Source organism: Mustela putorius, unplaced genomic scaffold (genome assembly GCF_011764305.1).
Source record: "Mustela putorius furo isolate JIRA1106 unplaced genomic scaffold, ASM1176430v1.1 tig00000107_pilon_pilon_pilon, whole genome shotgun sequence".
NCBI lineage: Eukaryota > Metazoa > Chordata > Mammalia > Carnivora > Mustelidae > Mustela > Mustela putorius.
This window is the reverse complement of record NW_025421284.1, coordinates 4,861,023-4,887,070: the sequence shown is the minus strand read 5'-3', so window position 1 is coordinate 4,887,070 and position 26,048 is coordinate 4,861,023. Positions and strand designations below refer to the sequence as shown.

The window sequence follows — 26,048 nt, the reverse complement described above, 5'->3', positions numbered from 1 at the left end:
GGTTGAGTGCACAGCAGGGCCCCGTCACTCAGGGGAGCGCAGGACCGCGGTTCTGGGGGGGTCGTTTTCTCTGGAGAAGTCATGACACAAAACTGCTGCGTCTACGGGGCCCTGGGCGTGGCGTGTGGCCCTGCAGAGGCAGGAGGAGCGTGGGCGGTGGACTCGGTCGTGGTGAGGTCAGGATCCCTAAGTGAGGTCAGGTCCGCGGGGCTGGGGGCTGTACTCCTGCCCTCCCCATGCTTCTCTTCTCTTTCTCCCATTCCTCTCCCACCCAAGAGTCAGCGGAAATGTGTCCACCACGGCCCACACCTCTGTGACCCACATATTCAGGCCCATGTGAGACCAGCGTCCTGGGAGGTGGGAATTTTACATCCGGGCCCCAGGCTGTCCCGCAGGCATCCACTGGGGGTCCATGGGTCCAGGAGACCCCGCGGGAGGCCCAGGCTGAGTCTACTGCGTCAGCCCATCATGGGCCATCCCACTGCAGGAGGACCCCATGCGGAGGGGACGATTTGGATGTCCCCCCGCCTGGCTGAGCCCCTGTGGCCACAGGTGCCTTGCTGTCCCACCGCTGCCTGAGGGCACCCTTGGCCACGGGGGGCAAGAAAAGAAGCCCCTCCTGCCCCACCCTTGCCCCTGCCCCATCAGGGGAGCCCCCCTTCTCCCCCAACCTGTGTCCCTGCACGTGGTGGGTGCCTGTGGGGGCCTGGGACTCGTGCCGTCACGGCTCTGCGCCACCCCTCACGGTGACAAGTGAGGCTACAGTCGTCCCGGAATCAGAGGGTTGATTAGGAAGTCAGTGGTTTTTATGAAACAACTGAATGAGCCAGTTTGGGGAGTTCTGGCACGTCCCCGACGGGGAACAGGAGGCCCTCACTGGATGCGGGCTGGCCGTCAGCCTCGGGCACCAAAGGAGGCACAGGCCGAGGGCGTGGGGTCAGGAAGGGACCACCTGGGTGAGAGCCGGAGCCCAGTCCAGGTTACCAATTAACTGGCTCCACTGGTTTTCCTTTAAATCGTGAGACCACACACGGAGGTCTGGGAGGGTTCCACAGAGCCAGGGCAGGAGCGAGCAGCGGGCATGGCGTGGGCCGGGGGAGCAGAGCCACATGGGGACGGTCGCGGGGACAAGAGGCCGGCGTGGGACAACAAGAGCCAGTACCTGCTGAGCTGCCTCGGCTTCGCCGTGGGCCTCGGCAACATCTGGAGGTTCCCATACCTGTGCCAGACCCATGGTGGAGGTGAGCCGTCCCCGCGAGCCCCGCGCCGGGAGCCCGTGCAGTGGAGGTCTGGCCCCTGGCCGCCCCTTCCGGGGCTCGGGGAGCTGCCCCAATACCGCTCTTCACAAGGCTCCCTGCGGCTCCATGGGGTGCGCACGGGCCAGGCCGCCCACCCCCCCCACATCGGTGCCCAGGCCATGGCACCCCCTCCCTGCACCAGAGTCCGTGGCTGTCACCCACAGCCCCGGGGAGTGGACCCTGAATGGCCCCCAGGCCAGGCCGGTCCTTTTCTGGGGTGCGACCTTGGGGCCCACGGGGTCTCAGTGTCAGGTCAGCTTGCTGCCAAGCTCTCCTCTGCACGCGTAAGGCCTGAGGCCTCCAAAAGCCCTCTAGGGCCGTCTTCCCGTATCCACCAGGCCCCCGGGTGGAAATGGGGGTGCTGTTCCCTTCGGGGGCAATCCCCTGGCCCCCACCAGGAACAGGTCGGTCAGAAGCGAAGGTCTGTGTGTGGCTGGTGGGGAGTCATCCTGGCCCCTTGGCCCCCCGGCCGTGCTGGGTACACAGGGGTCAGGCCGCGCTGGGGGAGTGTGGGCTGGGGGTCTGTGGGAGCCGCCACGGAACAGAGCGGGCGGGAGGCAGGGCCGGGGGGGAGTCCCTGGTTTATGAGGAAGCTGTTTCCTGGAAGTCTATTCGGTTTTCCTGCTTATGAGAAGTTAGAGGAGACATCTCTGCAGGAGCCACTGCCCCGGAGGTGTCAGAGCTTCCACGGAGGGGTGGGGCCGGGCGGGCACGTGTGCCTTGGGTCGTGCCCCGGGCCTCCGAGCTGCCGTGTGCATCGGGAGAGGCACATGCAGACGCCCAGAAGTGACCTGCACACTGGCGGTCACTCCCGGTCAATAAATGTTGCTCTGACTGGAACCGGTTGGCCGTCACTGTGCTGCATCGTGCAGGGACTGTCCTGGGAACGTGGCTTCCGGAACCCGTGTGCTGGCGTGGCCTGGCTTGAGGGCTACGACCCGGGCACGGGGCACCAGGACCAGCCCATCACCACCTGCACTCGCAGGCCGGGGGAGGGAGGACCTGCTGTTGAAATACTTCTTTTAGACCCTATTTCCGGGTGTGAAGCCCTTCGTGAAATGTCATAGAATAGTCAAGTTTCAAAGCTCCCCTTTTTCCTAAACAAGCACTCTCCCGCGCAAACGACCTTTTCGCCTCACGTGGGTCACTGCTGATAACCTCGACCAAGAGATGAGCGGAAACCCTGTTGCATTTTCATTCCGCGCAAACTCATGACCCGTGGGTGAATATTTTCTCTTCTCAGTGATTACTCAGATCTCTAGGCTTCTCTTTAGTGATGAGACTTAAAAGGCAACATTGTAGCAGAATTGGGGGAAACACTCAGCACACCTGCAGGGCGTCCTGTTCTGTCTCCGCAGTTCCTGGGTGCACGTCGGCACCCACCGTGCAGGTGGGGATCCCACCAGTGGCCGGCGCAAGGCACCTGCCAGGGCCCAAGGTACCATCCCAGGAGTCATTCATGACCCTGTCCATGGCAACGCGCTTGGGGCACCCAGTAAGTGGCCTGCGATCTCCGCACGGCTGTGTTGCGACCTCGGCACCCATGGGTTCCATGGAGCTGGTGGAGTCGCTACGTGATGAGCCCAGTGTGACGGTCCGTGCAGCTGCCCAGCGGGGTGCCCGCCCTGGTTCTGCAGTGGCCGTCGCCACCCCCCGCAGGCTTCCCAGGCAGGCTGTCAGTTCCACGGAAGACGCCCAGGTGTCACGGGCATAGCGTGACATTTCCAGATTGTCTGGGGCCCAATGTCCATCTTGGCATCACCGAGTCGTCCCGGCCACAGAGACAATCCCGTGCCCGCCCTGGTCTCCGTCCTTCGTCTCCTGTCCGGGCGGTCTTGGGGGCCTCGCTCCGCGGATCGTCAGCTGTGACAGGCTCCGTCCCAATCAGACAGATCTTCTCCACGTCTTCTCAGTGGACGGGGCTGGGTGTCTCCCGCTCAGCTCTGCTCGGGCTGGCCGTGCTCGGGGCTCTCCCTGACCCGCAGCCATTTCGCCAGCCGCCCTCCCGCCCGGGAGAAACTCCTTTTCTCTCTTCCTCTGACACCACCGCATGAAGGTTGGGCCCACACCGCCCAATTCTCCCAATCCTAGCTGCATTTAACCTGTTTCTGCAGCAAGCGCGGCTGGACGAGGAAGGGCTCGGCCCGCGGTGCTGTCGCACGGCAGAACAGTGTGTCAAGACCCGGGTCCCAGGTCGCCCACGGCATCCGCCCAACCTGCAGTCAGTTGGGAGCGCCGACAGCCCTCTTTGGGTCAGAATCTTGTGGAAGGGCTCACAGAACCCATGAAGCAGTCCACTCGCTGTGCCGGGTTTTTGTAGCGAGCACGGCCTGGAGCAGCCACGGGCAGGGACGCACAGAGTGAGGCGTCGGAGCTCCCCGCCCCCCCTCCAGCACCTCCCGGGCTCCCCTGCCTGGAGCGGTCCGAGCCCCGTGGCCTACGGTTTTCACGGAGGTTCCATTCTGCAGGCGCCGGTGATGGAGTCACCAGCCCGGGTGATGAGCTGTCTCCGGCCCTCCAGCCTGGCCTGGAAGCCGAAGCGGGGCTCCACATCCTGCCTCTCCAATCGCGTGGCTGGGTTGTCCGGGGACCGGCCGCCTCCTCCAGAGGTTTTTATCCAGGTGGCGGTTCGCTTGGGTTTCAGACGGGGCCACAGTGCCCGGAGAAAGCAGTAGTCTCCATCTGTGGCCGCAGAGCCGCTCTCTTCTCTTCTCCCGGAAGCAGGGCTGATTCGGCTGCGAAGAGGAAGGCCCCTCCCTTCCCCGGCACTGCTCCTCCGGGTGTTCCGCCTGGGCCCACGGACTGCGACCCTCCCCGCAGAGCTGGGTCCGTAGGTCCTGGCCGGCCTGAGCCTGCAGGGCCCTTCCAGGCAGCAAGTCACACGCCTGGGACCCAGAGCCCCTGTCTGATGCCCAGACACCCACTCCCAGGCTCCGGGCAGCTGGTCCCCTGTCCCTACCATGTTGCAGGTGTTTGCGTGAGGCCCAAGGGGGGCTGGGAGGTGCACACACCTGCGCGGGACCCCACAGAGCGAGGTATAGGTGGGGTGGGTGGGAAGAGCGCAGCCTGGGGAGGGGTCCCGCATCTGGACCCTATCTCCCTGGCTCGTGGCTGGCCTCTCTCCCAGCCAGGGGCTCCGTGAAGCGGTCTGGGCTATATTCACAGCCCAGCACCAAGCCCCTGCCCGCAGGTGCCCTGCTCATCCCTGGGGCTATGGCAGCCCTTGAGGCCGCCTCCCAGAATGCCATGTCGTTCTCTTACACTTCTTACAGTCTGGCCACGACATGCATGACACCAGCAAGCACTGTTTGTCCCAAACACCGGCGTCCTATGCAGAAGCTGATGCGGGCTGAGGGACTACCTGTCCTCTCCCGGGCCCTGGCTCAGGGTCAAAACCTCTGAGCGAGATGCAAAATCCCAGGGAGACCCTGGCCTCATGGAGGCCGGGCTGGCACCGGGCCGGTGCAGGGAGACTTGGGGAGCACAGTTGCTGATGTGGTCCGCCCTGTGTGTGCGGGGGGGGGCGTGGGCAGTGGACCCACACTCAGCAGTTAACTGGGAGAAAACGCAGCTCCTGACCGCACAGCTCTCCCTTCCCCCAGCAGTAAGGGAACACGCACCTTCCTGTAGGGTGCGGGAGCCGGCACCCCACACACGCCCCTCGGTGGGCCCCTCGGGGCTGTGGACTCCTGGGGAGGCCGGGCCCTTCCCTCCTCATACCTGTGGCCTTTCTCCCGATCCGGCCACTGCTGGCTCCCTTGGGGACCACAGAGCCTCCCGCCACCATGGCTACAGGTGCCCACCTCCCAGCCTGGACGCTGGCTCAGGGCTGCAGCCCATGCCCAGGCACGGAGAGACGGGTCCCAGCCTCCGTGCAGGCACAGAGCTCCAGACACCGTTTCAAATGTCCTCCCTCTCCGACATTCTGCCAGGAGCACAGACCAGCCCCACATTAGAGCAGGGTCCATAATCGGGGTGCGGGGTGTCCCTCTAAGAACACTGCCCCCAGAGGCTCACGGGTGGGATGCTGCCGAGGGACTGGAAACAGCCACAGACCAGGTGCCTGACGCGCAGGCCTGTCTCCCCCAGCCCAATGCCGCACCGGGCCGTCGCCCACTGTCCACTGACCACGGTATCTTATTTATTTATTTGACAGAGAGAGATCACAAGTAGGCAGGCAGAGAAAGAGAGAGGAGGAAGCAGGCTCCCTGCTGAGCAGAGAGCCCGATCCCAGGACCCCGAGATCATGACCTGAGCCGAAGGCAGCGGCTTAACCCACTGAGCCACCCAGGCGCCCCTGACCACGGTATCTTTGCAGGGGCCTTCCTCATCCCCTACCTCATCGCGCTGGTCCTGGAGGGGATCCCCATCTTCTACATCGAGCTGGCCATTGGCCAGTGCCTGCGGAGAGGGAGCATTGGGGTGTGGACGGCCGTCTCGCCCTACCTGGGCGGAGTGGGTAGGCTGCCCGCCTCGGGCCTGGAGCTGCTGGGAGGGCGGGGCTGGGGGCCCCGTGGCTACCTTGCATCAGCTTGTCACTCCAGTGCACAGTCAGTGGCTTTGACCCTGCCGGAGAGGGTCCTGGACCTAACAGGGTGGGGAGGTGCATGTGGCCGCGTTCCCGTGGGAGCTGAGTCTGCTCATGCTCTCAGCACACCTCTTCCAGGAGGCCCGCTTTGGTTCCCCCAAAGCCCCAGGAGGTGCAGGGTGCTGGTGGGGTGAGCTCAGGGCACAGGAGGGGGAGGCGGCAGACCCAGCCCCATGGAGCAGCATGTGTGTGCGGGGGGGGGGGGTGGGCAGTGGACACGCCCTGGGAGCCTGAGAGTGTCCGGCGAGGCCTGGACAGAGGGAGGGAGCCTGTGACACGCACCGCACGGGGGCTGCAGCACTGTGTGCGAGGCCCGCTGGGAAGCCCATGAAGAGGCAGACCCCAGCCCAGCTGTGGATGGAGCCACACAGCCGTGGAGCAGACATGTTGCCCCTGTGTGCACGTAGCCAGCTGTGGGCCACCAGCGGGGCGGGCGGCCTCGGGGGGACAGGGAGCAGGGTGGGGTGCCATGTCTGGAGCCTGGCAGCCGGGGCAGGGGGAGGCGCTGACCGCCGCCTCCCGCAGGGCTGGGCTGCCTCACCGTCTCCTTCCTGGTCAGCCTGTACTACAACACGGTCCTCTCGTGGGTGCTGTGGTACCTGCTCAACTCCTTCCAGGACCCGCTGCCCTGGAGCTCCTGCCCACTGGACATCAACCGCACAGGTGGCACGGGTCGGGGGGTGGCACCCTGCCTCATGCGGGCCCTGCAAGGGCTCCCTGGATGGCATACCCGGAACCCTGCTCTCCCTACCCTGCTGCACCTGACCGTGGGTGGGCCCAGGGCCCCCAGGGACCCCGTGTATTCACAGCCCGGCCACGTGCATGCCTGCCCAGCAGCGAAAGGCTGAGTGGGCGGGACCTCGGCTCCTGCTGGATGGGTCCAACCCTCAGCCATGGTCTCAGCAGAGGATGGTCTCACATTCCGGGAAAAGCCACTATTTTGTGCTGCTTCACGAAGCTGTGTTAACCCTACTTCCCTTCCTGCCTCTGCTGACAATAACTTGGCCGTCCTGCACGAGGCCAGCCCAGGGGCAAGTCTGGGCCTGGAAGCTCCCTATACCCACCCTCTGGCCCTAGTTGTGCGCCCTGGGCAGTGGGGGGCACAGGTCCTGCCTGGTGTGCCCAGTGCTCAGGCAGCAGCCCTGGGCTGGGTTACTGCAGACTGCACTCCTGGGCAGAGGCCTTCAGAGCCCACAGCCAGGCCTGAGCTCTGTGGCCAGCCCCTGAAAGGAGCCTCCTGGTTCCAGCGTTCGAGGCCGAGTGCCAAGCCAGCAGCACTGTGAGCTACTTCTGGTACCGGCAGACGCTGAACATCACGGCCGACATCAGCGACAACGGCTCCATCCAGTGGAGGCTGCTGGCCTGCCTGGCTGCGTCCTGGGCAGTGGTGTACCTGTGTGTCATCAGAGGCATCGAAACCACAGGGAAGGTGCAGCTCCTCGGGTGGACCCCATTGCCCACTCCCTCCAGCTCGGCGTTCAAGCATGGGTTTAGAAGCTGTGCTGGGAGGGTGCAGATGTGAGGCTGGTGCACTCCCTGGGGATGGGTGCCTGTACCCGGCCACACAGTGCAGACACCGATGGGGGCGGGGGGAGGTTAAAAGAAATTTAACCTGTTTGGGTCTCTAGGTTTTAAGTGTGTTTCTCTTGATGTGCACAGAGGATCCTGAGTTTCTGGCGATCCCTGCCCTTGTTTGGCTGTTTAGACCGTTTACGTTTAGTGTGACAATCAGTGCAGGTTCTGCCGGCTGTCCTGTGATTGTTTCCTGCTGGTCCCTTTGGTTCTCCACTCTGGCTGCTCCCATTTCCTGGGTGGTTCTTGTGACCCCGCTCTGTCCATCTGTTGGCTCGTCAGTGGTAACGGTTCTCCCCTCAGGGCTGGATGAGGGGCTTGGCCATCGGTCCTTCTGGGAGCAATGCCGTCCATGGGCTGAGGCAGGAGACCCTCACTCAGACTACACTGTCTTCCTTGGCTTTCCTGCCACCGGCTCACATTTCACGACGACGGTCTGCGAGCAGCCAGTGTGTCCTGGCATGCTTGTCTGAAACAGTTTACTGTCTCTTGAAGAGACATCAGTGACAGGGAGAAATGTGTCAATGGCTCCTCGCGTAGTTTCTGTGCAGGCCTGGGCCTCCGTCTCGCACACCTGCCTTCACCGTGCACCCTCCCCTCTCCTGGGGCTCAGACAAGTCCCTCGCTATGCGTGTCCTCCCGTTCGACGTGGGTGACATCACCCCTTACCTTCCCCACCTGTGGCCCCGACACACGATTGTGGCCCTTCTGCCCATGTCCGGGCGTGGGCGTGTGCCTGCTCATCTCGGCTGGCATGTTACAGTTACTGTCCCGTGAGCGTCTTTGTGCTTGGGAGGACCAGAATTACTGCATGAGACCAAAGCAACCATTAGGCCCGACAACCCACCAGAAACTCCAGAGACCCCTGAGATGGAAGTCCCTGCAGGGCGCCGGGATGGCGGTCAGTCTGTGCTCAGGGACTGGGGTGGCAGCGAGGAAAGAGTGTTGTCCTGGGTTTATTCTGAGCAGACCCCACGTGTGCAGACCTGTGGCCACACCTGACGGCAGAGGGGACTCTGGTCCTATGCTGGGGAGATGGGTGTGGGTGTGGGTGTGGCCCCAGGGCCCCTGTGAAGTGGCCGGCTGTGGGCACTGGGGTGGAGAGGAGGGCTGGCGCCTGGGAGAGGTGCAGTGTGGGTCAGAGGGAGGCTCGCCCGCCTGGGACGGTCAGTGCCTGCCCCACAGACACAAGTGTGCACGTGACTCCACTCGTGCCCATCCCCAGGAGTGCCAGACCCTCGGGGCCTGACTGGGGCCCACACACCCCATGGCACCCTTGGCCCCCACTGGGCTGGAATCCCCGATGACGGATGGGGGGCCAGCCACAGAGGCACCTACCACACAGCTGCCTCTTGCGGGTTTTCTGCGGAGTGGATACCCCTGAAAAGTCTAATAATTTGGTCTTTTTTAAAGGCGATTTATTTCACAGCCCTGTTCCCTTATCTGGTCCTGACGATCTTCCTTATCCGAGGACTCACCCTGCCTGGGGCGGTCAGAGGCTTAATCTACCTGTTCACTCCGAATGTAAGTTGGTTTGAATGGAGTCCAGGCTCCAGGCTCCAGGAAACAAACGTGTCAGAGGCAGAGCCCAAACCAGCTCCCTCCATCCCCTGGCTGTGGGAATGGCCACTAGGCAGAGGCCAGGCCGCCCAGGGCCGTGTGCAGGTGAGGGCAAGGACGTGGGTGGTACGGGGACCCAGGAAGAAGGTCAGGGTCAGGGGGAGCGAGCAGGAGGACTTGACTTGTGACATGGATCCCGAGGGATGTTGCTGGTGGAGTTCAGGAAAGAAGCCATCTGGAGGCCCAGATGTCCCACCCCAGTGCCCTGCACCCCAGACCTCCGAGGACCTTGCGAGCTGCTCGCGCTACACCCAGCAAGCTGTCACAGGACCTGGGGGCCCACACCCCTCTTAGACCTTCACACGCTCTCTAGGACCCCAGCATTCTGCAGGAGCTTCCAGGGGCTGCACAGCAGCAGGAAGGGGGCACTGGCTGTGCACATGGGTCTGCCTGGGTCCGTCCCCAGCAGCAGAGACTCCAGGCGCTTCGAGTCCCTCAGAACCCCCAGGTCTGAGAGGAGCAGAATAAACACAGCAAGTCAGGCTGCTCAGACCCATTTCTCAGCCCTGAGCGGTCTGTTGGCCGCACTCCAAGCCCACGTGGACAGGAGCTGTGGCCCGTCACAGAACAGCGCGGCTGCGCTTGCCGAGGGAGCTGCCCTCTCGGCGGGGGTCCTCGGCTGCCCACACACCTTCGGGGGAGTCGCCGCACGGGAAGCCGGGGCGGGGGGTTTCCGGGGCCGGTGGGTTCTGTCAGCGGCACAACCCTTCCCAGGTGCAGACTCTCGGGAACCCGCGGGTGTGGCTGGACGCGGCCACGCAGATTTTCTTCTCCTTGTCCCTGGCCTTCGGGGGACACATCGCTTTTGCGAGTTACAACCCGCCCAGGTAGGGACCAGGCTCGGGGTGGGCTCCCTCCGACATGGGGCCGGGCCTCCCGTCCCGAATCTCTGGGAGAGCCGCGAGCCCGTGGGGCATAACGTCCCATGTGGCCTGCTGTGAACCTGTGCTAAGAGAAGGCTCACGGGGCTCCTACTGCCGGGCCCCCACGGCGGCCACGCATGTTCCGCGGAAAGAGCCTGTAGAGTCAGTCCCAGGAATAAGGTCTCACCAGGGGTGACACCAGCACAGGCAGCACAGTGTCACGCTCGAGGCCAGAGAAGTAGAGACACAGGGTCCATCAGCTCCCTGGTCACTTGAGATGGATGCGGGGCCCACACGGGGCCGCCTGTGGTGAGGACCCCGGGTGCTGGGCCCCGAAGCACCACCCACCGCCTCACAAGCCCCCGGGGCCGTCTGAACAAGCGGCGTTCTATGTGGCAGCCAGAGCTTCTCCCCTGCCAACATGCAGGGGTGGGATGGGGGCACGGGGGGCTTCCCAGGCCTGCACCAGACAAGGGACCACCTCAGCCCCCTCCACATAACTCGTGTGGAGCTCGTGTCAGCAAAGCCCACTCCAGGCTCCATGAGGCCCCACATTGTCCTTAGCTCCTGGTCTCCAGGCCTGGGGGACAGGGTGGAGGCTGAGGCTTTTAGACCACCCAACTTCTTCAGCTGGGGGGGCGGGACAGGCCTGGTGGGGAGGGGGTCGGCCGGCAGGGAGGGGTCCACGGGGAGCGGCCATGGAAAGGGGTCTGAGACCATCCTGAGACGTGCAGGGACAAACCCAGAGCTGGGGGTCGTGGGCATGTAGGCTCTGTGGGGGGGGGGGTCCTAGGTGGGGATGTGGGGATGGCCCTAAGCACAATGTGCCATGCGTATGTGTCTGCCAGGAACAACTGTGAGAAGGACGCGGTGACCATCGCCCTGGTCAACAGCATGACTTCCCTGTACGCGTCCATTGCCGTGTTCTCGGTTTTGGGATTCAAGGCAGCCAACGACCATGGGCGCTGCCTGGACAGGTGAGCATGGCGCCCTTGGCTCTGAGGGCAGGGTGTCCACGGAGCACGGACCTCAGACGCTGGCTGCCGCTCTGGGGCCACTCAAGCACCGTCTTCTCCCCAGGAGTGGGGTGGAACAGCTCCAGAGGCCCACGCCCCCCGCAGCCTGGAGCCTGACCCCATATGCAAGTGGGGTCTCTGGCCAACACTGGCTAAGAGGAGGTCGTACCGATCCCACACCTGTGTCCTTACGAGAGACAGGGAGGGACACACAGACACACATGGGGGAGGCCGCATGAGGAGGCAGAGGCTGGAGAGACACAGCCACGGGCCTGGGGACACTGGGGCACCAGAATCTGTTTGCTCAAAGGCTTTCAGTCTGTAGCTCCACCACGAATGCACAGGACACAGAGGCTGTCAGCATCTCGGAACGGCTAAGGCCGGCAATTCTGGTTTGCAAGCAGCCCTCCAAAGGTGGTTGAGCAGGCCCTGTGAGGCACAGGCTCGGCCCTCTGTGACGGTGCCCAGGGCAGCCCCCTATCAGCCGTGACACCTGTGCGAACACACTCAGGCCATGCTCAGGCCACGCTCGGGGGTGTGAGGGGAGAGCCTGAGCAGATGCACAGCCTGAGCTCGGGCCCTGTGGGCCATGTGCACCCGTTGGAATGTTCTGGAGAGGCTGCGGGGCCCACATGCTGAACGGCGTGGTCCCCACTGGGGAACGGCAGGGGCGGCTCTTCCAGCTCTTTCCACCGAGCACCGTGCAAGAGTCTGTGCTCACCAGGACAGCCGGTACTCGGGCCTGCACGGGCTCCCCGGCCCAAGCCAACGGAACAGATGCTTGTGACCGCACAAGGAGAAACCAGAGGGCCCCAGACCCGGGCCCCGGGCAACTTCCCAAGGCCACGAACAGCCCCAGAAGCGCCACGAGTACTCATGTCAAGGTCACAGGAGATTTCAGCAAGTAGGCAAAGGAAGAAGTCCAGGGTACCCCGGGCTTGTGTGAGCCGCGAGCCTTGAAGCTGAGGAACACCCGCTGGGGGCGGCAGGCGGGGGCTATCCGGGGACGCTACTCCGACCCGCTGCGCCCTCGGGGGAGCGTCCCCTCCAGGCCAGGCTCTGTCCCTGCAGCGAGTGCAGCCCGGCCCTCCCGAGGCGCCGGTGTCCTTCCGGGTGTTTCCGGGCTGCAGCGCCCGGCCTAGCGTGCCCTCGCCCGCCCGTGTCTCTGCAGAAACCTCCTTCGCCTCCTCAACGCGTTTGATCTCCCCGACCAGAGCATCTCCAGGGACGACTACGCCGCCGTCCTCGCACACCTGAACGCCACTCAGCCCGAAAGCGTGGCCAGGCTCCCCCTGGAAGTCTGCCAGCTGGAGGACTTCCTGGATAAGGTACCCGCAGGGCCCAGCCTTGTTCCAGAAGGCTGCAAACCTTGTCCACAGAGCTGGCCTGGGCTGGCGTGGCACCTGTGAACAGAGACTGCAGACCAGCCATGTGCCTGTGTGGGGCTGAGCTTCCAGAAAGCCCGTGGCCGCAAACACAGTGTGTCTGACGGGGACCTGCCCGGGGGGCTGGGGGCCAGGCCGACCCAGGACAGTGGGTGTTGCTGGTGCAGAGCTGGGCTGTGGCCAGTCAGGCAGCTGCGCCCAAGGAGGGGCAGCCGTGAACCCCTGGATGTGGGCGTGATACCCCTGAGACCCGCACCCCAGGCCTGCGCTCCCCCCCCCCCCCGCGCGCGCTGCATGGCGATAGGGGGACGGGTTCCTTCCCTCAGAAGCACACCTGGGCTTGCCGTGTAGCCAGAAAAGGGCAGGGCCACCACCTTGCCCCGGCGCTGGGGGCGAGGGGTCCCTTGTGGGGTCAAGCACGAGGCCCCATGCGCATGTTGCAGAGCGCCTCGGGCACTGGCCTGGCCTTCGTCGTCTTCACGGAGGCTGTCCTCCACATGCCGGGCGCCCCCGGCTGGGCCGTGCTCTTCTTTGGGATGCTGTTCACCTTGGGCTTGTCGTCCATGTTCGGGAACATGGAGAGCATCATCACACCCTTGCTGGACATGGGAGTCGTGCGCAGATCTGTCCCCAAGGAGGTCCTGACCGGTGAGCAGCCAGCCAGCCTGCCCTGTGGGCCTGTCCCCATGTCCTGCAGTCTGTCCACTGCTGCCTGCTGTCCAGATGTCGCCCCTCCGTGACCGTCCCAGCGGGAGCCCAGGTCTGGCCTTGCTACCCCTCAGGGCCGGTCCCCACGGCTCTGCACTCACTCAGCATCTCACAAGGGGCTGAGACCATCCTGAGACCAGCAGGGACAGACCCAGGGCTGGAGGTCTGGGCATGTACTGTGTCCTGCCCACGGGCACGGCGCTGGGGGAGCCAGGGGCAGGGCAGTGGGCTGAGCCGCGGAGGTGCCACTGTCCATCCAGGCCTGGTCTGCCTGCTCTGCTTCCTCTCGGCGACTTGCTTCGCGCTGCAGTCGGGCAGCTACTGGCTGCAGGTGTTCGACAGCTACGCCGCTCCCCTGAACCTCATCATCTTCGCCTTCTTCGAGGTGGTCGGTGTCGCTTACGTGTACGGAATGCCCCGGTGAGTACGTGTCCCCTGGGGCTGCCCTCCCACTCCTGGCGCTCCCCCCAAACCCGGCCTGTGCACGAGGCTCCCGCACCCCGGCAGCTGCCTGCCCGGGCTGCACAGGACAGGGCAGGACCATCTGAGTCCTCCCCCCACCAAACAGACACGGGGGGGGGGGTGTCCCCATGGTCCAAAGCAGCTGTGTGGGGACCCGGCCCCACCTCGTTGCTTGGGCCTCCAGCCCGTCGGGGTGGGCGGCAGACCGGCCCGTCTCCAGCCTCGCACGGCAGACCCCTGCGGCCAAGGATGGGGCAACTCTAGGGCACTGGGGGGCCTCTTGTCCTGACCCTCTGAGGAGGCCCCGCTCATGCCCCGCCCATCCCCACCTGGGCTCACAAGTGCACCACACCTGCCCCCTCTGTCCCTCACCTGTCACACCTGTCCTCACACCAGTCTCACTTCTCACACCTGCTACTCCTGTGCCCCTGCTCAGACAGTCCTAGATGTCTGACCCTTTTCCTTGTCCCCTCGGGGGTCCCGGGCAGTCCCAGATGCCAGGGCATTCACCGCTGCTCTGTGGGCATCGGGGCCATGGGCTTGTCCTCTGGAGAGGGAGGGGTAAGAGGCAGCCGTCCAGTGGGGACTCGCCCAGCAGTGAGGACAGAAACAGTGAGCCCTGGGCACAACCAGCCCCGGGGCGTCAGACGGAGGCGCTTAGGAGAGGAGCTGAGGAAGGGCTGTGAGCTCCTGCCGGCTCCTGGGCATAGTGGGCATAGCTCACGCCATGGCCCAGGGTGGCTGCCGTGGCCCCCGCGTGTCCTGGCCTCTTCTACCCCCAGACCCTAGCAGAGACTGGACACCCCAGGAGCTTCCCTGCCCAGCCCTGTGTCCCAGCAGGATGACCTTTCCACATCATGACCCAGGAAAGGTGTCGGGCAACAGAGTGCTGGGGACAGCCCCTGTGGGCCCTAGCTCAGTGACACCGGCTGAGGCTGTGGCAGAGCAGGTTGGTGGGTGAGCTCAAGCCCAGTGTCTCTGTGACAGGTTCAGCAATGACATAGCCTGCATGACTGGGAGGCAACCTGGGCTCTACTGGCGGGTGACCTGGAAGGTCGTCAGCCCGCTGCTGCTGCTGACCATCTTCGTGGCCTACATTGCTGTCCTGGCCTGGACGCCGCTGAGCTACAGGGCCTGGGATCCCCAATACGTAGGTCCTCTGGGGGGCACTGGGAGCCACTTTGGGCCTGCCCTGGCCCTTCCCTGGTGCCGTCTAGGACCCAGATATCACCCTAAGTGACCTCGTGGGCCGCCAGATGTCCAGGGTCCCCTGGGGGCATCAGAGCCGACCCTGGCAGGGACTTGGGCGAGGCTCAGTGGCAGGAGGACTGAGCAGCCTCCAGGTCCCCGGGGCAGCTCAGCCGGGGACGAGGCCTCAAGACGCGCTGCTCAGGGGCTGCGGGGCCGCCCGTGCGCACCTGCTCTGGTCTGAGTGGAGGGAAGGTGTGTGTGTCACCGGGCTGCCGCTGGTGTGCTCCGAAGAAAGGGAGCGCAGGGCAGTCTGCTGCCAGCCCTTCCCTGTCCCCTGGGCGGCACCCTGAGCTGCGGGCACCCCACCGACCTGCCACCCGTCCCATCCCTCCAAACCTCACTGAGCTGTCCCTTCTCGGGAGCACAGAAGTCACTCGTTCCAAGCCTCTTTACACAAGTGGTCCCCACGTCGCCAGCGGTGGGCGAGGGAGGAACAGCACCATGGTTTTCAAGAATTTTCATGACAATCGTCCCGTCAGATTCCCACACTCAGGCCTCACAGTGACCTCAGAAGAGACACCTCACGTTGGGGGAAGATGCCACCGTCTCTTATGGAGCGGGACACGGGGTCCAGCGCCGCCCCGAGGCTGTGCAGCCCCTCAGGGTGGTGGGGGGCGCTCCACAGACAGCCCGATATCAGGCCTGGGTCTCAGGGACCCCGTCCCCACGAGAGGCTCAGCCCCAAACCTGAGCCTTTGGGTCCCCACCTCCTCGCTGCCACCGCGCCCACCCCCACCCCAGACGGAGCCTCAGTCAGGAAGAGGCCGGGGGAGGCGGCCGACATGACTCAGGGCCTGCGGCCGAGAGTCAGCCTCGCCTGTCCCTTCCCCAGAGGCTCACCTATGGCCTCGTGTCCCCACAGGCATGGTTCCCGTCACGGCAGGAGAAGTTGTACCCGGGCTGGGTGCAGGCCGCCTGCGTCCTCCTGTGCTTCCTGCCTGCACTGTGGGTCCCGGCTGTGGCACTTGTCCAGCAGCTCGCCAAGCGCAGACAGAAGCAGGACACCTGGCAGGACGGGTGCCCAAAGCTGCAGGAGGGAGGGGCCAGCTGAGGGTCGGGCTGGGGGTAGCAGGGGGGACTGGCCTATGAGCCTCCTGCTGGCAGAGAGCTGGACCCCATTACACACTTGCCCAGACCTTGACCTGTGGCTGCTGTTTCCCAACCCCCTGCGTTCCGCCGACCCTGCTCACCGCACAGCCCAGATCAGTGACCACAGTCCACGCTGTCCCTCTAGCCCCTAGGGCCCTGCCCTCTGGGGTGACACACGGAGCTATCTGTGGGGCCGCATATTGTGCCCAGTGAGGCCACATAAGGGCTGAAGGGCAGGCGGGCCCCGAGGCCACGCGGCTGGCAGAGCAGCCCGAAGAGGCGCACGTCACAGCTCTGCAGTGGGGCGCATGGAGGCTGTCCCCGCGGCGGACGGAAGGGCAGCCCCTTTCTGTGCCAAGACCATTTGGGGCATGGGCGGGTCTGTTGGGACCTGTACGGACCCTCTCGGTCAGCCGGAGCCCGGGTCTGTGTCGAGACCCAGGCCTCCTGTGTGCAGGGAACCCTCACTGCGTCCACGGCCTGGCTCCTCCCGCCCCAGGACGGGGCCTCCCCGCACGAGCACAGGCAGGTGCTAGACGCTCTCCTGACCTTATTGCCGAGAAACACCACTGTTCTTTAAAGATTTCCTCAGAGACTCAAATGTGGGTCAAGAAAGTCCAAAAAGGCGGATTCTCTCTCATCCGTGAAGCAGAGATCAGGTCTCAGGGGCTGGCCCAGACACACAGGCTTGGTCTTGACTTGCCACAGCCCGAGTGCACGCTTCATGCTGCGGGGGTGAAACCGTGGCTCGACGGAGGACGGAGCGCGGCGCTGTCCAGGGTGCTGAAAGGCCGCCGTGAGCCTGGTCCAGACGTGCTTGCTGGGGCTGCCCTTGTCCAGGCCACCCAGACCCCGGGAAACAGAAGCTCCTGCTCCAATGTCCCTCTCAGAGGAGCTGAGTATTAAAATGAAGCGAGCCCAAGAACACCCCCTGAAGTGTGCCCCGAGCCCCGTGGGTAGGGTGAGCCATGCTATGACCCTTGGCTTGTGGCTCCTTCCTCCAGCAAAAATCCAGCAAGGCCGGTGAGTCCTCGCCGTGTCTTTCCAACACCGTCTCCTCATGCTGGGGTTTCCCTGCGCGCAGCTGGATAATTTAGGATGATCTCCCCATCCCGAGGTCAACTGATTGGCTCCCTAACCCCACTGCACCCACAGTCCCCTGTGCCACATCAGGGAGCACTCCCAGGCTCTGCGGTCAGGGCAGAGGCACCTTTGGGGCGTCATTGTTCCACTTCCCACGGTGCCTGGGGGATTCTGGGCCCTTCACGGCGTCCTCACAGGTGAGCAAGGTGTCCAGGTTCACGCACACACCTGGGGGGTGGCAGGTGAGGTCCTGGGAGCACCAGCACTCAAGCCACTCTTCCTCCCGCCGCGGAACACAGCAGTCAGCAAGCCTTCCAACGCGCAGCGCAGACCCAGGAAACACCAGAAAACTGGGGTCTTTTCCTTTGCTTTAAAAATCTCATTTTCACTCTTCACCTAAGGAGGTTTAGCCGTGTGCATACTGATTTTAAGGAGATGAACCAGAAAGGGTTCTCAGCGAGCTGAGCCCGACCAAGCACCAGTCCTCTCGGGGCTTTGACACATCAGCAAGAAGGCGCGATCCTGAGTAAGACGCTGACAGAACGTCTGTACCCGAGAAACGGGACTCAAGCTGGGGACAGATGGACGGCTGACCTCTAGGGTCTGGTCCGTGACACGAATGCCAGAAATGGGCCCCTGGGGCCTGGGAGCAGGTGGGGGCCAGTGGCCGGTCAGCTCGGGAGCCTGGTGTGGGGTCCCGGCGGTGTCCCCATGGGCTCTGTCCGCGCCAGCAGGGCAGGTCAGCCCTCCCTGCTTCTGACAGTGGAGGCACCACCGCGGCCAGGCTGGCGTGCACGCTGGGTGGGGCCCGGTTCCGCTCGGCTCATCTCCGCTGCATTTTCCACCCACTGCATTTACGACCGCTGCGTGGACTTGGGTCCTCCATAAATGTGTCTGTGCAGCCCCTGGGACGCGGTGCCCTTCCCCAGATCTGCTGAAGCAGAAATATATTTGGGGTGGAGGAACACCTGTGCAGTTCAAGCCCCCAGGACGGCTCGGGCTGACACCCACCTCACCGCCCAGGTCAACCATGAACACCTGCCTTTTCCAGAAAGTTCTGTCTGGGTCACCCCACTGCTGCCTGGTCAGGCTGACCCTCTCTTGCCACAACCTGTGGGGCCGCTCACTCCCCCCAAGATCCTCCACCTAGGCCCCCACCAGAGCCGTGACCTGGGACCCTGAGCAGAGCACCACCCCCCAAACCTGGCCCTTCCTGCAGGCCCTCACTGTCCCTCAGCCTGGGGGCTCCCCGGTGCGTTAGCAGGAGCCCCACTCCTGCTGGCTCGAACAGCCGCTCCTGCAGAGCCCGCCCCATGACACCTGTTTCCCGGCCCGAGCCCTGCTGGTCGATGTGTCCAGATGCAAACACGGCCTCTGGGCTGAGGTGATGAAGGGGGCACACAGGCACGATTGCCTGCACACGTCTGAGGCACGGGAGCGGAAGACCAGCAGCCCGGGCGGGGCCAGGGCTGGACGCGGGGCAGTGGGCTACCATCTACCTCCCAAACCCTCATGTTGCGCCCCCACCGCCCATTCCAAGGAAGCCGCCAGGAGAGCCCCGGACATGGAGAAGCCAGAGAAATGTGATCACTAGGAGACCCAGGGTTCTGGGCTTCAGGCCCTGGCTGCCCAACCCCTCCCAGGGTCCACAGTAAGGCCAGAGTTCGCCGTAGACGGGGCGGGTGCTGGGCGGGGTCCTTCTGACTCATGGTCTGGCTGCACCTGCCCCAGGAAGACCCCTGGGAACCCCAGCAGACCAAGGACCCCTCTCATGATGTGTAGACACAGGCACAGGTGTCTGTAATTATGGAAAACAGGACAGACGCCCACGCAGGCTGTGTTTAATACGAACGCGGAAAATGGAAGCCTCTAAGAGCAAAGCCTTGGCGTGTTCTTTCTGTGGCTCCCAGGAATAACCGGGAGCGGCAGGTCCAGGGGGAGGAGGCCACACGGAGGAGCACCACCAAGATGACACAGGGCCACCGTGTGTGGAGCAAGAGCTGGAGGGGAGGAGTTGGAAGTGGGGGTGGTGGCAGGCGCAGCGGGCCAGACACTCAGGCTCCAGGAGGCCGTGGGGGGCAGGGCAAGGTCACAAGGATGGGCGGGGTGGGTCCAGCCCAGAACAGCTGACTGGGCCCTTGGCTTCTGGGCAAAGCTGAGCAGGCACAGACTTTGGACGCCGTGCGGGGACGGCTCGGGGCACAGACCGTATGGGCCTGGGTGCTGGACAGGCAGCGGTAAGGAACCACACCCACCACCAGGCGCCCTCAGGGACATGTGTGCAGACTCGGGGAGTCCCCAGCCAGGGGCAGGGCAGGGTGACAAAGGTCCAGACAGGCCCGGCTTGCCAGCCCAGTGCTCCCGCCTGCCCTCTCCTGGTGGTCTGTGCCCGAAGAACACAAGGAAACCACCTGGATGGGGAGAGGGTGCTGGGTAGGCTCTCCTCCCCAAGGACGTGGGGGCAGACCTCTACAGGGGGCGCCGGCCAGCAGCTCAAGTGTCAGGGACTCAGGGGAGAAAAGGTCCAGACCTGAAGGTGAGCCGGCAGCTCCCACCGCGTGAAGTCCCAAGGCCCGGGCTTGGGGGTCTTAGAGGTCACTCTGGGCTGCGCGGACAGGTGGTCAGTCCAAGATGGTCTTGAAGTCTGCAGTCAGGCTAGGGTCAGCCGCTGCCTCCAAGGCGGCCAGTGTCGCCCTCGGGAGCTGTCGGCACAAATGCCCTTGGGCTGGAAGGGGACAAGTGACGTGAGAATGCCCTGGAAGAAGCTGACCTTTGCGCAAGGCCAAGGTTGGGCAGGTGTGGTCCATCCCTGTGCAGGCCAAGCTCGGGGGGCTGGGTGGGCTGGGGTGTGCAGGACACACTTCCTGCTGGGGCACCCCCTGCCCATGTTGGGGCAGCCAGGGCAGAGGCCTAGGGACACAGGTTGCGAGTGTAGATGACAGCCAGGCCAGTGGGGCTGGAGGGAGTGATGTGGCCTTGGCCTCTCCCCAGACCAGGGTCGAGGTGTGGGGAGGTCGAGTGAGCAGGGGGGCATGCGAGGCCCCAGGGTGAGAGCCTGCGACCCAGGGCACCTGCACCCACCATGGGGGCTCCTGGACCCACCCACCGCCACGCAGACGTGGGCGACGTTGCTTGCGCACACACAGCAGAGGGGGCGCCTCCACTTACCTGCCCGGAGTGCCCCCAAGAGACATCGGTAGGTACCACTGTGACGAGCGAGCTTGAGCCAGAAGGCCTGGAGGCAGAGCCACCGCGCAGCCTCGGAGGGAAACAGGCCGGAGGCGCCCTTGGCCCCCAGGGACATCCCTGCGTGGGGGCGTGGCGGGGGGATGTGACATAGACAGACAGGCTAAGACCACGCCCGGAAAGACCATGTGCTCCGAGGTGCCCGATGCTGCCTAGGGTCCCTGCAGCCCCGTCCATGAGCCGGGGAGCAGGGGCAGAGGTCGGGGGTCAAACGGGTAACGTCAATTCAAGATCAACCCCGAAACAGGCCCCAGGGAACCCTGACTCCGGGCGCTTTGGTCCTGTTCTCAAAAGCAACCCACACCAAATGAAGTAAAACGGGCCCGAGGGTCGTGGCGCGGCCTGAGCTACAGACCGGCCAGCGGCTTCCGGGATGAAGCAGAGCAGGCCAGGGATGGTCCTCGGGGCGCCTGGAGGAGGCCGGGCTGCAGACCGGCCGGAGCCTCGCCTCCTCTCCACTGTGGGCCTGGATCTGTGCATGAGGTCGAGGGCACCAAGGGGGGGCAGGGGGTGCCGACACCCCCAGGCCCGACAGGCGAGCTCCCGGAGCCCGCAGCTGCGCCGCGCCGTAACCGTAAGCGTGCCGGGGCCCATACACTGCCGGGGCCCATACACTGCCGGGGCCCATACACTGCCAGCGCCACAGCCGACCCCACAAAACCCATCAGCCCGCACCCAATAACCCCGGCCCTCCGCGCACACCTGTGTTCCTGGCTTTCAGGAGGGAGTAGCAGCGGGACGCGGTGTCCGAGATGATGCGGAGGAAGAAGGCGGGGTTCTTCCTCACCGGCTGGTCAAATGGAAACTGGAGCACACACGCGTGGAACCTGACGAAGGGACGCCTCGTGGCAGGAAAGCCCTGGGGCTGGGACGCGTGCGTGCTCATGCCTGCGTCCGTGTGCACGTGTGTCTGTGCGTGTGCGCATGTGTCTATGTGTGCATGTGCTCCTGTGTGTCTGCGCGTGCCCGGGGCCACAGGACAAGCCCCTCCCCAGGTGGCTCCTGCTCTCGCTGACCACCCGGGCCCCTTCTGGAGTAACGGGCTTGTGCTTTGCTCGCCCAGCACCTGACTTCACACGCACGGGAACCCGCTGAGGTGGGAGCCCTGTCCTGCCAGTGGGAGACCACAGCCAGCTTTGGAAACAAGAGGGCACGACTTTAGGTCACACAGACTCGCCCAGGCTTGACACGGATGCCCGGCCCCTTGTCCATCTGTCCTGACTGTGGCTGGAAGTTAGCGGCTCTCTGAGCAGCCAGAGGCAGGTCTCCCTTGCAAACCAGACCAAAGCCTGGCTTTGTGTCTGAGGCGACGGCAGCCACTGTGACACCTGGGTCAACAGGGTCCGAGGTGGCAGTGTCTCCCAAAGAGCTACAGGAAGGCACGAGCAGGGCAGGGCCCCACAACTGCCCAGCCACGCCCCACTTCTCAGCAAGATGACCTGGAGCCATCCAGGGACCAGGAATGTTCCAGAAGCACATGGGGCCTGAGATGTTCTCATTACAGGGACAGGAATGACAGCTGGGCTGTTTGGGGGCCACAACCCTTTCTGTGGGGACATCAGAGGCTACGGGCCCTCCCGTCCCTGCCTAATCACCTCCACGACCTGAGCCCTGTGGCGTCTGCCTTCCCCTCTGCACGCGGACTGCCTGCACCTGCCTCGCACCCCAGGCCCCTGCAAGGGTCCTGGTCAGTGCATAAGAGTGGGGACACCCAGGCCACACTGGCCACCCACTGCTGCCTGGTGACGGGACCGACGCGTCCAACCACGCGCGGTGCACACACACACACACACACAGCTGCAAGTCTGCAGTGAAAACCCGGCAAATACCGCATCCTTCAATCCTGGGACAGCAGAGGGCAGGGCGCACGGCCAGGCTGAGGGAGGGCCGGGGCCGCCGCAGTCCTGTGGTGTGGCCGTGTGGCCGGGGAACCCACCTGTAGGCCTGCAGCAGGAATATCTTGTACATGTTTGCATAAACCGTGCGGACGCTGTTCACCTGGTCACAAAGACAGACACGTTGCGACGTCTGGAATTTAGATGTGGGTCTCGCGCTTTATCACCAGGTCAAAGCCAGGCCGTGGGTGGCAGGGGCGGCGGGAAGGGCCCGCAGGCAGGGATGGGGAGGGGAGGGCTGAGCGGTCGTCAAGCCGGGGCCCCAAGCCTTGGAAGCCCACCACGGGGAGGGGCCCAACGCCCGGAATGCCCACCGCCCAGAAGGAGGGGCCGTGGTGTGGGGCCTGAGGACATCTGCACCTGGGTGCCCAGGTACAGGCTTGCACACACACGCGCACACACGCCCCGCACCGGGCACGCGCACCTGCAGGTCCAGGAACAGGGCGCAGCACTTGAGCCGCAGGAGCGCAAACAGCTTGTGCCGCAGGCTCCTCCCGGGCCGGGTGCCCTGGCTGAAGGTCAGGCTCGAGCGGATGGACGTGCGGGCGTAGCTGTGGGACAGAGCGGCCCGCACTGAGCTGCGCGACCTTGAGGCCCGCCCACCCTCGCTGTCCGGTGCGTGGGGACAGCCCTGCACACGACGCCCGGTGCCACCCTCGGGGGAGGCCTGGGCTGCGGGGTCGCAGACGGGCAGGGCCCCCCACCCCCACACCGCACACACCGGGCCACAGTCCGGGTCACGAACGAGTTCACCCTTAATGGCCTATGGCACAGAGCCAGTAAAGTCCACGAGACTCACGCACACGTGCCCGTCACGCGCGAACACACGCCTCCCCGTGCGGCTTCCCAGGCGAGGGTCTGAGTGGGGCGCGGGTCCCAGCGGGGCGGGGGCCTCCCCAGCTCGGAGGCAGCTCCGGCTGCGCAGGGCCTTGAAGCCACAGCCCTGTGCCTTTCGCCTGCCTGGAGGACTTCTCGCAGGAGGACAGCGTCCCCCGCACGGCCTGGCCCCGAGGGTGAGGCTCACGCGTGCACACGGGGAGTGGGACGAAAGTCGCCCGCTCACACCGCGACACGGGGCCCAACCACAGGGCATTCCTGCAGCCGTCCGCGGAGGTGCCCCAGTGCCCTGTGTCGTCTGCGCGGGGGGAGGCCGTCCTCAGAGCTGCCTTCGAGCACCGAAGCTCTAGGGCCACCTTCTGTCTCACTAAGCGTGTCCACCGCAACCTCAGCCATATGAGAGCTTAAAACAAGGTTAAGTCAGCCGCGCCGCCACCACGCTGCCTTAGCTCGGTGACTCTCGCTGCCCAGCTGAGCAAATCTCTGATGACGTCCGTGACTTTTGCTTCTGGAGGACAGATTTCTGGAAGTGCACTTACCGGCAAAATGTATGAATGTCTCAAGGACTTTAATACCAAATTACTGCTTTCCAGAGAAGTCACTGGTGTTTGTCCTCAGCGACGTGCCCACGTGCCCGGGCCTGACGGGAGCACCGCCGAGGGACGGTGGGCGCCTGGGAAGGAAGCTTCTCTGGTGGTGGGCAGAGCCGGGCGGAAGCGCCTCCACACGCCGCCCCCTCTCCTCCGTGACCGCGTCCATCGCGACCTTGCTGCAAGCCTCCGTGTCTGACCTCTGCAGAGCTCGGGGCCACGAGGGAGGCCCCATTGCCAGGCCCGGGTTTGAATCCTGCACTGTGCTGCTGGGTGACGGGGGCAGGTCCCTTGTCTGTGCCGAAAGGACACATCTGAGAAGCCGCAGCGGGCCCCACAGCCCGCGCTCGGCGAGGCCACTCGCGCTCAGAGGTACGGCGACGGTCTCTGCCCCAGGCGGGCTGCGTCCTGCTCGCTCATCCCCGCGCCACAGGGGAGGACCTTCCTGTCTTCTGAGTCCCTCTGCGCGGTCTCTGCTGCTTTGCTTCCTGTGCCCGCCCAGAACTTGCTCCCGGGCGTGCTGAGACGCACCGGCGCGTCCTCGTGGGTCTTCTCAGAAAACCAGCCGTCTTCCCCTCGCCCCCCCCGCAGCACCGCGGCAGACTCACTCGTGCTCGTGCACCGGGCCCGTGGCTCTGGCCGCCTCACCCTCGCCCGGGCTGGGATGTGGGGAAGACTTGGAGTCTGCGAGACCAGCCCGCCTCGTCGCGGTCCCTTCCAGGACGCTTTCCACCCTTCCGAGTCCCCCCCACCCCGCCCGGCCCCCGCGGCCGAGGCTTCAGGGCGGCATCCGTGAGCAGGCACGCCCCGAGAGGCCCTGCGCAAGCATGGCGGCCGCCGACACCCACTTGCTCTCGGGCACTGTCACCAAATGGGACGCCAGGCTGGCGTGGCAGTGCCTGACCCCCAGATGGCCCGCGCTTCTTGGGGAGCAGAGAGCTGGTCAGGGCCGGATGGCAAGGGAGGGCTGGAGGCCGGGGCATCGGAGCCGCGTCCCAGGGATGAGGAGAGACCCAGCGAAGATGGGGGTGGACAGAGCGGGAAGAGGGGGCTGGGCTTCACACACAGCAGCAGAGACGTGGGTCCACCCGGGGAGGTGGGGCCGGCAGAGCAGGCTGGGAAGAGCACCGTGGGAACAAGCAGGACAGCGGCGGCGCCGACCAGAGAGGGGAGCCCTCCGCCGCCCCCCGCAAGGCCGCGGAGTCAGGACTCGGCGCTCACACAGGAGCGCGTTCCCGCACCCACGCCCATCCCGAGTCTGCGTCCGCGCCAAGCCTGGGGTCGCGCTGGGAGTGCTCGGGCTCAGGGAAGACTGGCCATGAGGGGCTGACCTGGGTCCCCAAATCCACATCACAGCCCCAACCCACACGACACGTGGGTCACATGGGAACTGATTAAAGCTTAGGTCGTAGGTGGGCCCTGACCCTGACAGGCCTCCTTGGAGAAAGACAGACACGAGAGATGCCAGAGCGGAGATGGACAAGAGAACACGGGGAGCCCACGGCAGAGACCACGAGCAGAAACAACCCTGCCCCGCAGCCCGAGCTCACTGGGACAGGATCCCACATGCTATGTACACGGCAGGCCGCATGCACCTCAGCCGTGCTCCCCGGGGAGGCCACGCTGCGCGTTACGGGGTGTCCTCAGGAGCTTGTGCCCAGCAGGTCCCCAAACCTCTGTACTCAGATTTACAGTGTCCCTGCAGAACACACCGGTGACCCCGTCTCCTGCACAAATTCTTCTTACCAATAAATGCCCAGAACACCCCTCATCTAGTGAGGGCGCTCAGTCCCAAAGAGGATGTGTTGCTGCCCCATCTGCGCGGGACGCTGGGCACCCCGGCCCGTGACCCACCCATCCCACACGGAGGCAGAAACGGGGGCATGCCACGCTGCACCCCCTCTGTGGGCGCGCTCACCTGGAGTAGTCACAGGACACCTCCAGGGTCTGGGTGTCCAGCAGCAAGCCACACCAGGGGAACAGGCAGTGGGCCGGCAGCTGGAGGGGAGCCGTGCTGCCCAGGGCCATGTCCTCCACGGGGAAGTTCACGGCCGTCTTCTGCAAGTTGGCTGAGCAGCCATACTCGGGAATGCCCCTGACCAGGGTCCTGAAGCAGAGCGGCCAGGTCAGCGCCTGGGAGGAGGGGGCACCGCCAGGGGCGCTGGAGCACTCATTCGGGGGGACGGCCACGGTGCTGAGCCGGAGGGAGCCGGAGCCAAGGACGTGGCGGCGGGTGCGGGTGCTGCCCTGGGGAGTGGGGCTGCTTCCCCGGAGCCCCTTAGAAGTTGGGGTGCGCAGCACACTGGGCGGATGGCAGAGGGGGCTGTGCTGCACGCACAGGAAAAGAAGTGAGGCCGCGACTATGCTCGTGGGGCCTCCCTTTTTCCCTGTAGCCACGTGGGGGACACGGTCTGTCTGGACTTGCTAAACAGGGTTGCTACAAGGCCTGGGCCCATGTGGGGGTTGGATATTTTGCCAGAATTAAATCGGGCACATGGGGCCCTCAGTGCCGTCCTGCTCAAGGCCTGGCGTCCAGGGGCTTCCT

At 64.8% G+C, this 26,048-nt stretch overlaps 2 protein-coding genes across 7 annotated transcripts in view; one reads left to right on the top strand and one right to left on the bottom strand.

Moving 5' to 3' along the window:
• The first annotated feature begins 1,050 nt into the window (after positions 1-1,050).
• SLC6A18 (solute carrier family 6 member 18) lies at positions 1,051-18,815 on the top strand. The gene is made up of 12 exons (XM_004768388.2): positions 1,051-1,241; positions 5,617-5,757; positions 6,412-6,549; positions 7,134-7,315; positions 8,872-8,982; positions 9,793-9,905; positions 10,790-10,918; positions 12,129-12,285; positions 12,786-12,990; positions 13,311-13,470; positions 14,500-14,662; positions 15,626-18,815. Exons 1-12 carry the CDS (start codon positions 1,082-1,084, stop codon positions 15,812-15,814), a joined length of 1,848 nt encoding a protein of 615 aa, XP_004768445.1. The 5' UTR covers positions 1,051-1,081; the 3' UTR covers positions 15,815-18,815.
• TERT (telomerase reverse transcriptase) overlaps positions 17,755-26,048 on the bottom strand; it is a 21,002-nt gene continuing 12,708 nt past the window's right edge. For 2 of the 6 annotated variants that reach the window (XM_045089226.1, XM_045089231.1), the window contains 6 exons: positions 25,422-25,610; positions 22,501-22,627; positions 22,118-22,209; positions 20,884-21,008; positions 20,104-20,241; positions 18,740-19,660 (listed from right to left, as the gene is read on the bottom strand). In XM_045089226.1, coding sequence (XP_044945161.1) covers positions 19,557-19,660; positions 20,104-20,241; positions 20,884-21,008; positions 22,118-22,209; positions 22,501-22,627; positions 25,422-25,610 — 775 coding nt within the window. In that variant the 3' untranslated portion in view covers positions 18,740-19,556. Of the gene's footprint in view, positions 17,867-18,739; positions 19,661-20,103; positions 20,242-20,883; positions 21,009-22,117; positions 22,210-22,497; positions 22,628-25,421; positions 25,611-26,048 lie in introns of those variants that run through there. The other 4 variants (XR_006609434.1, XR_006609433.1, XM_004768389.3 and 1 more) reach the window with 4 other exon arrangements.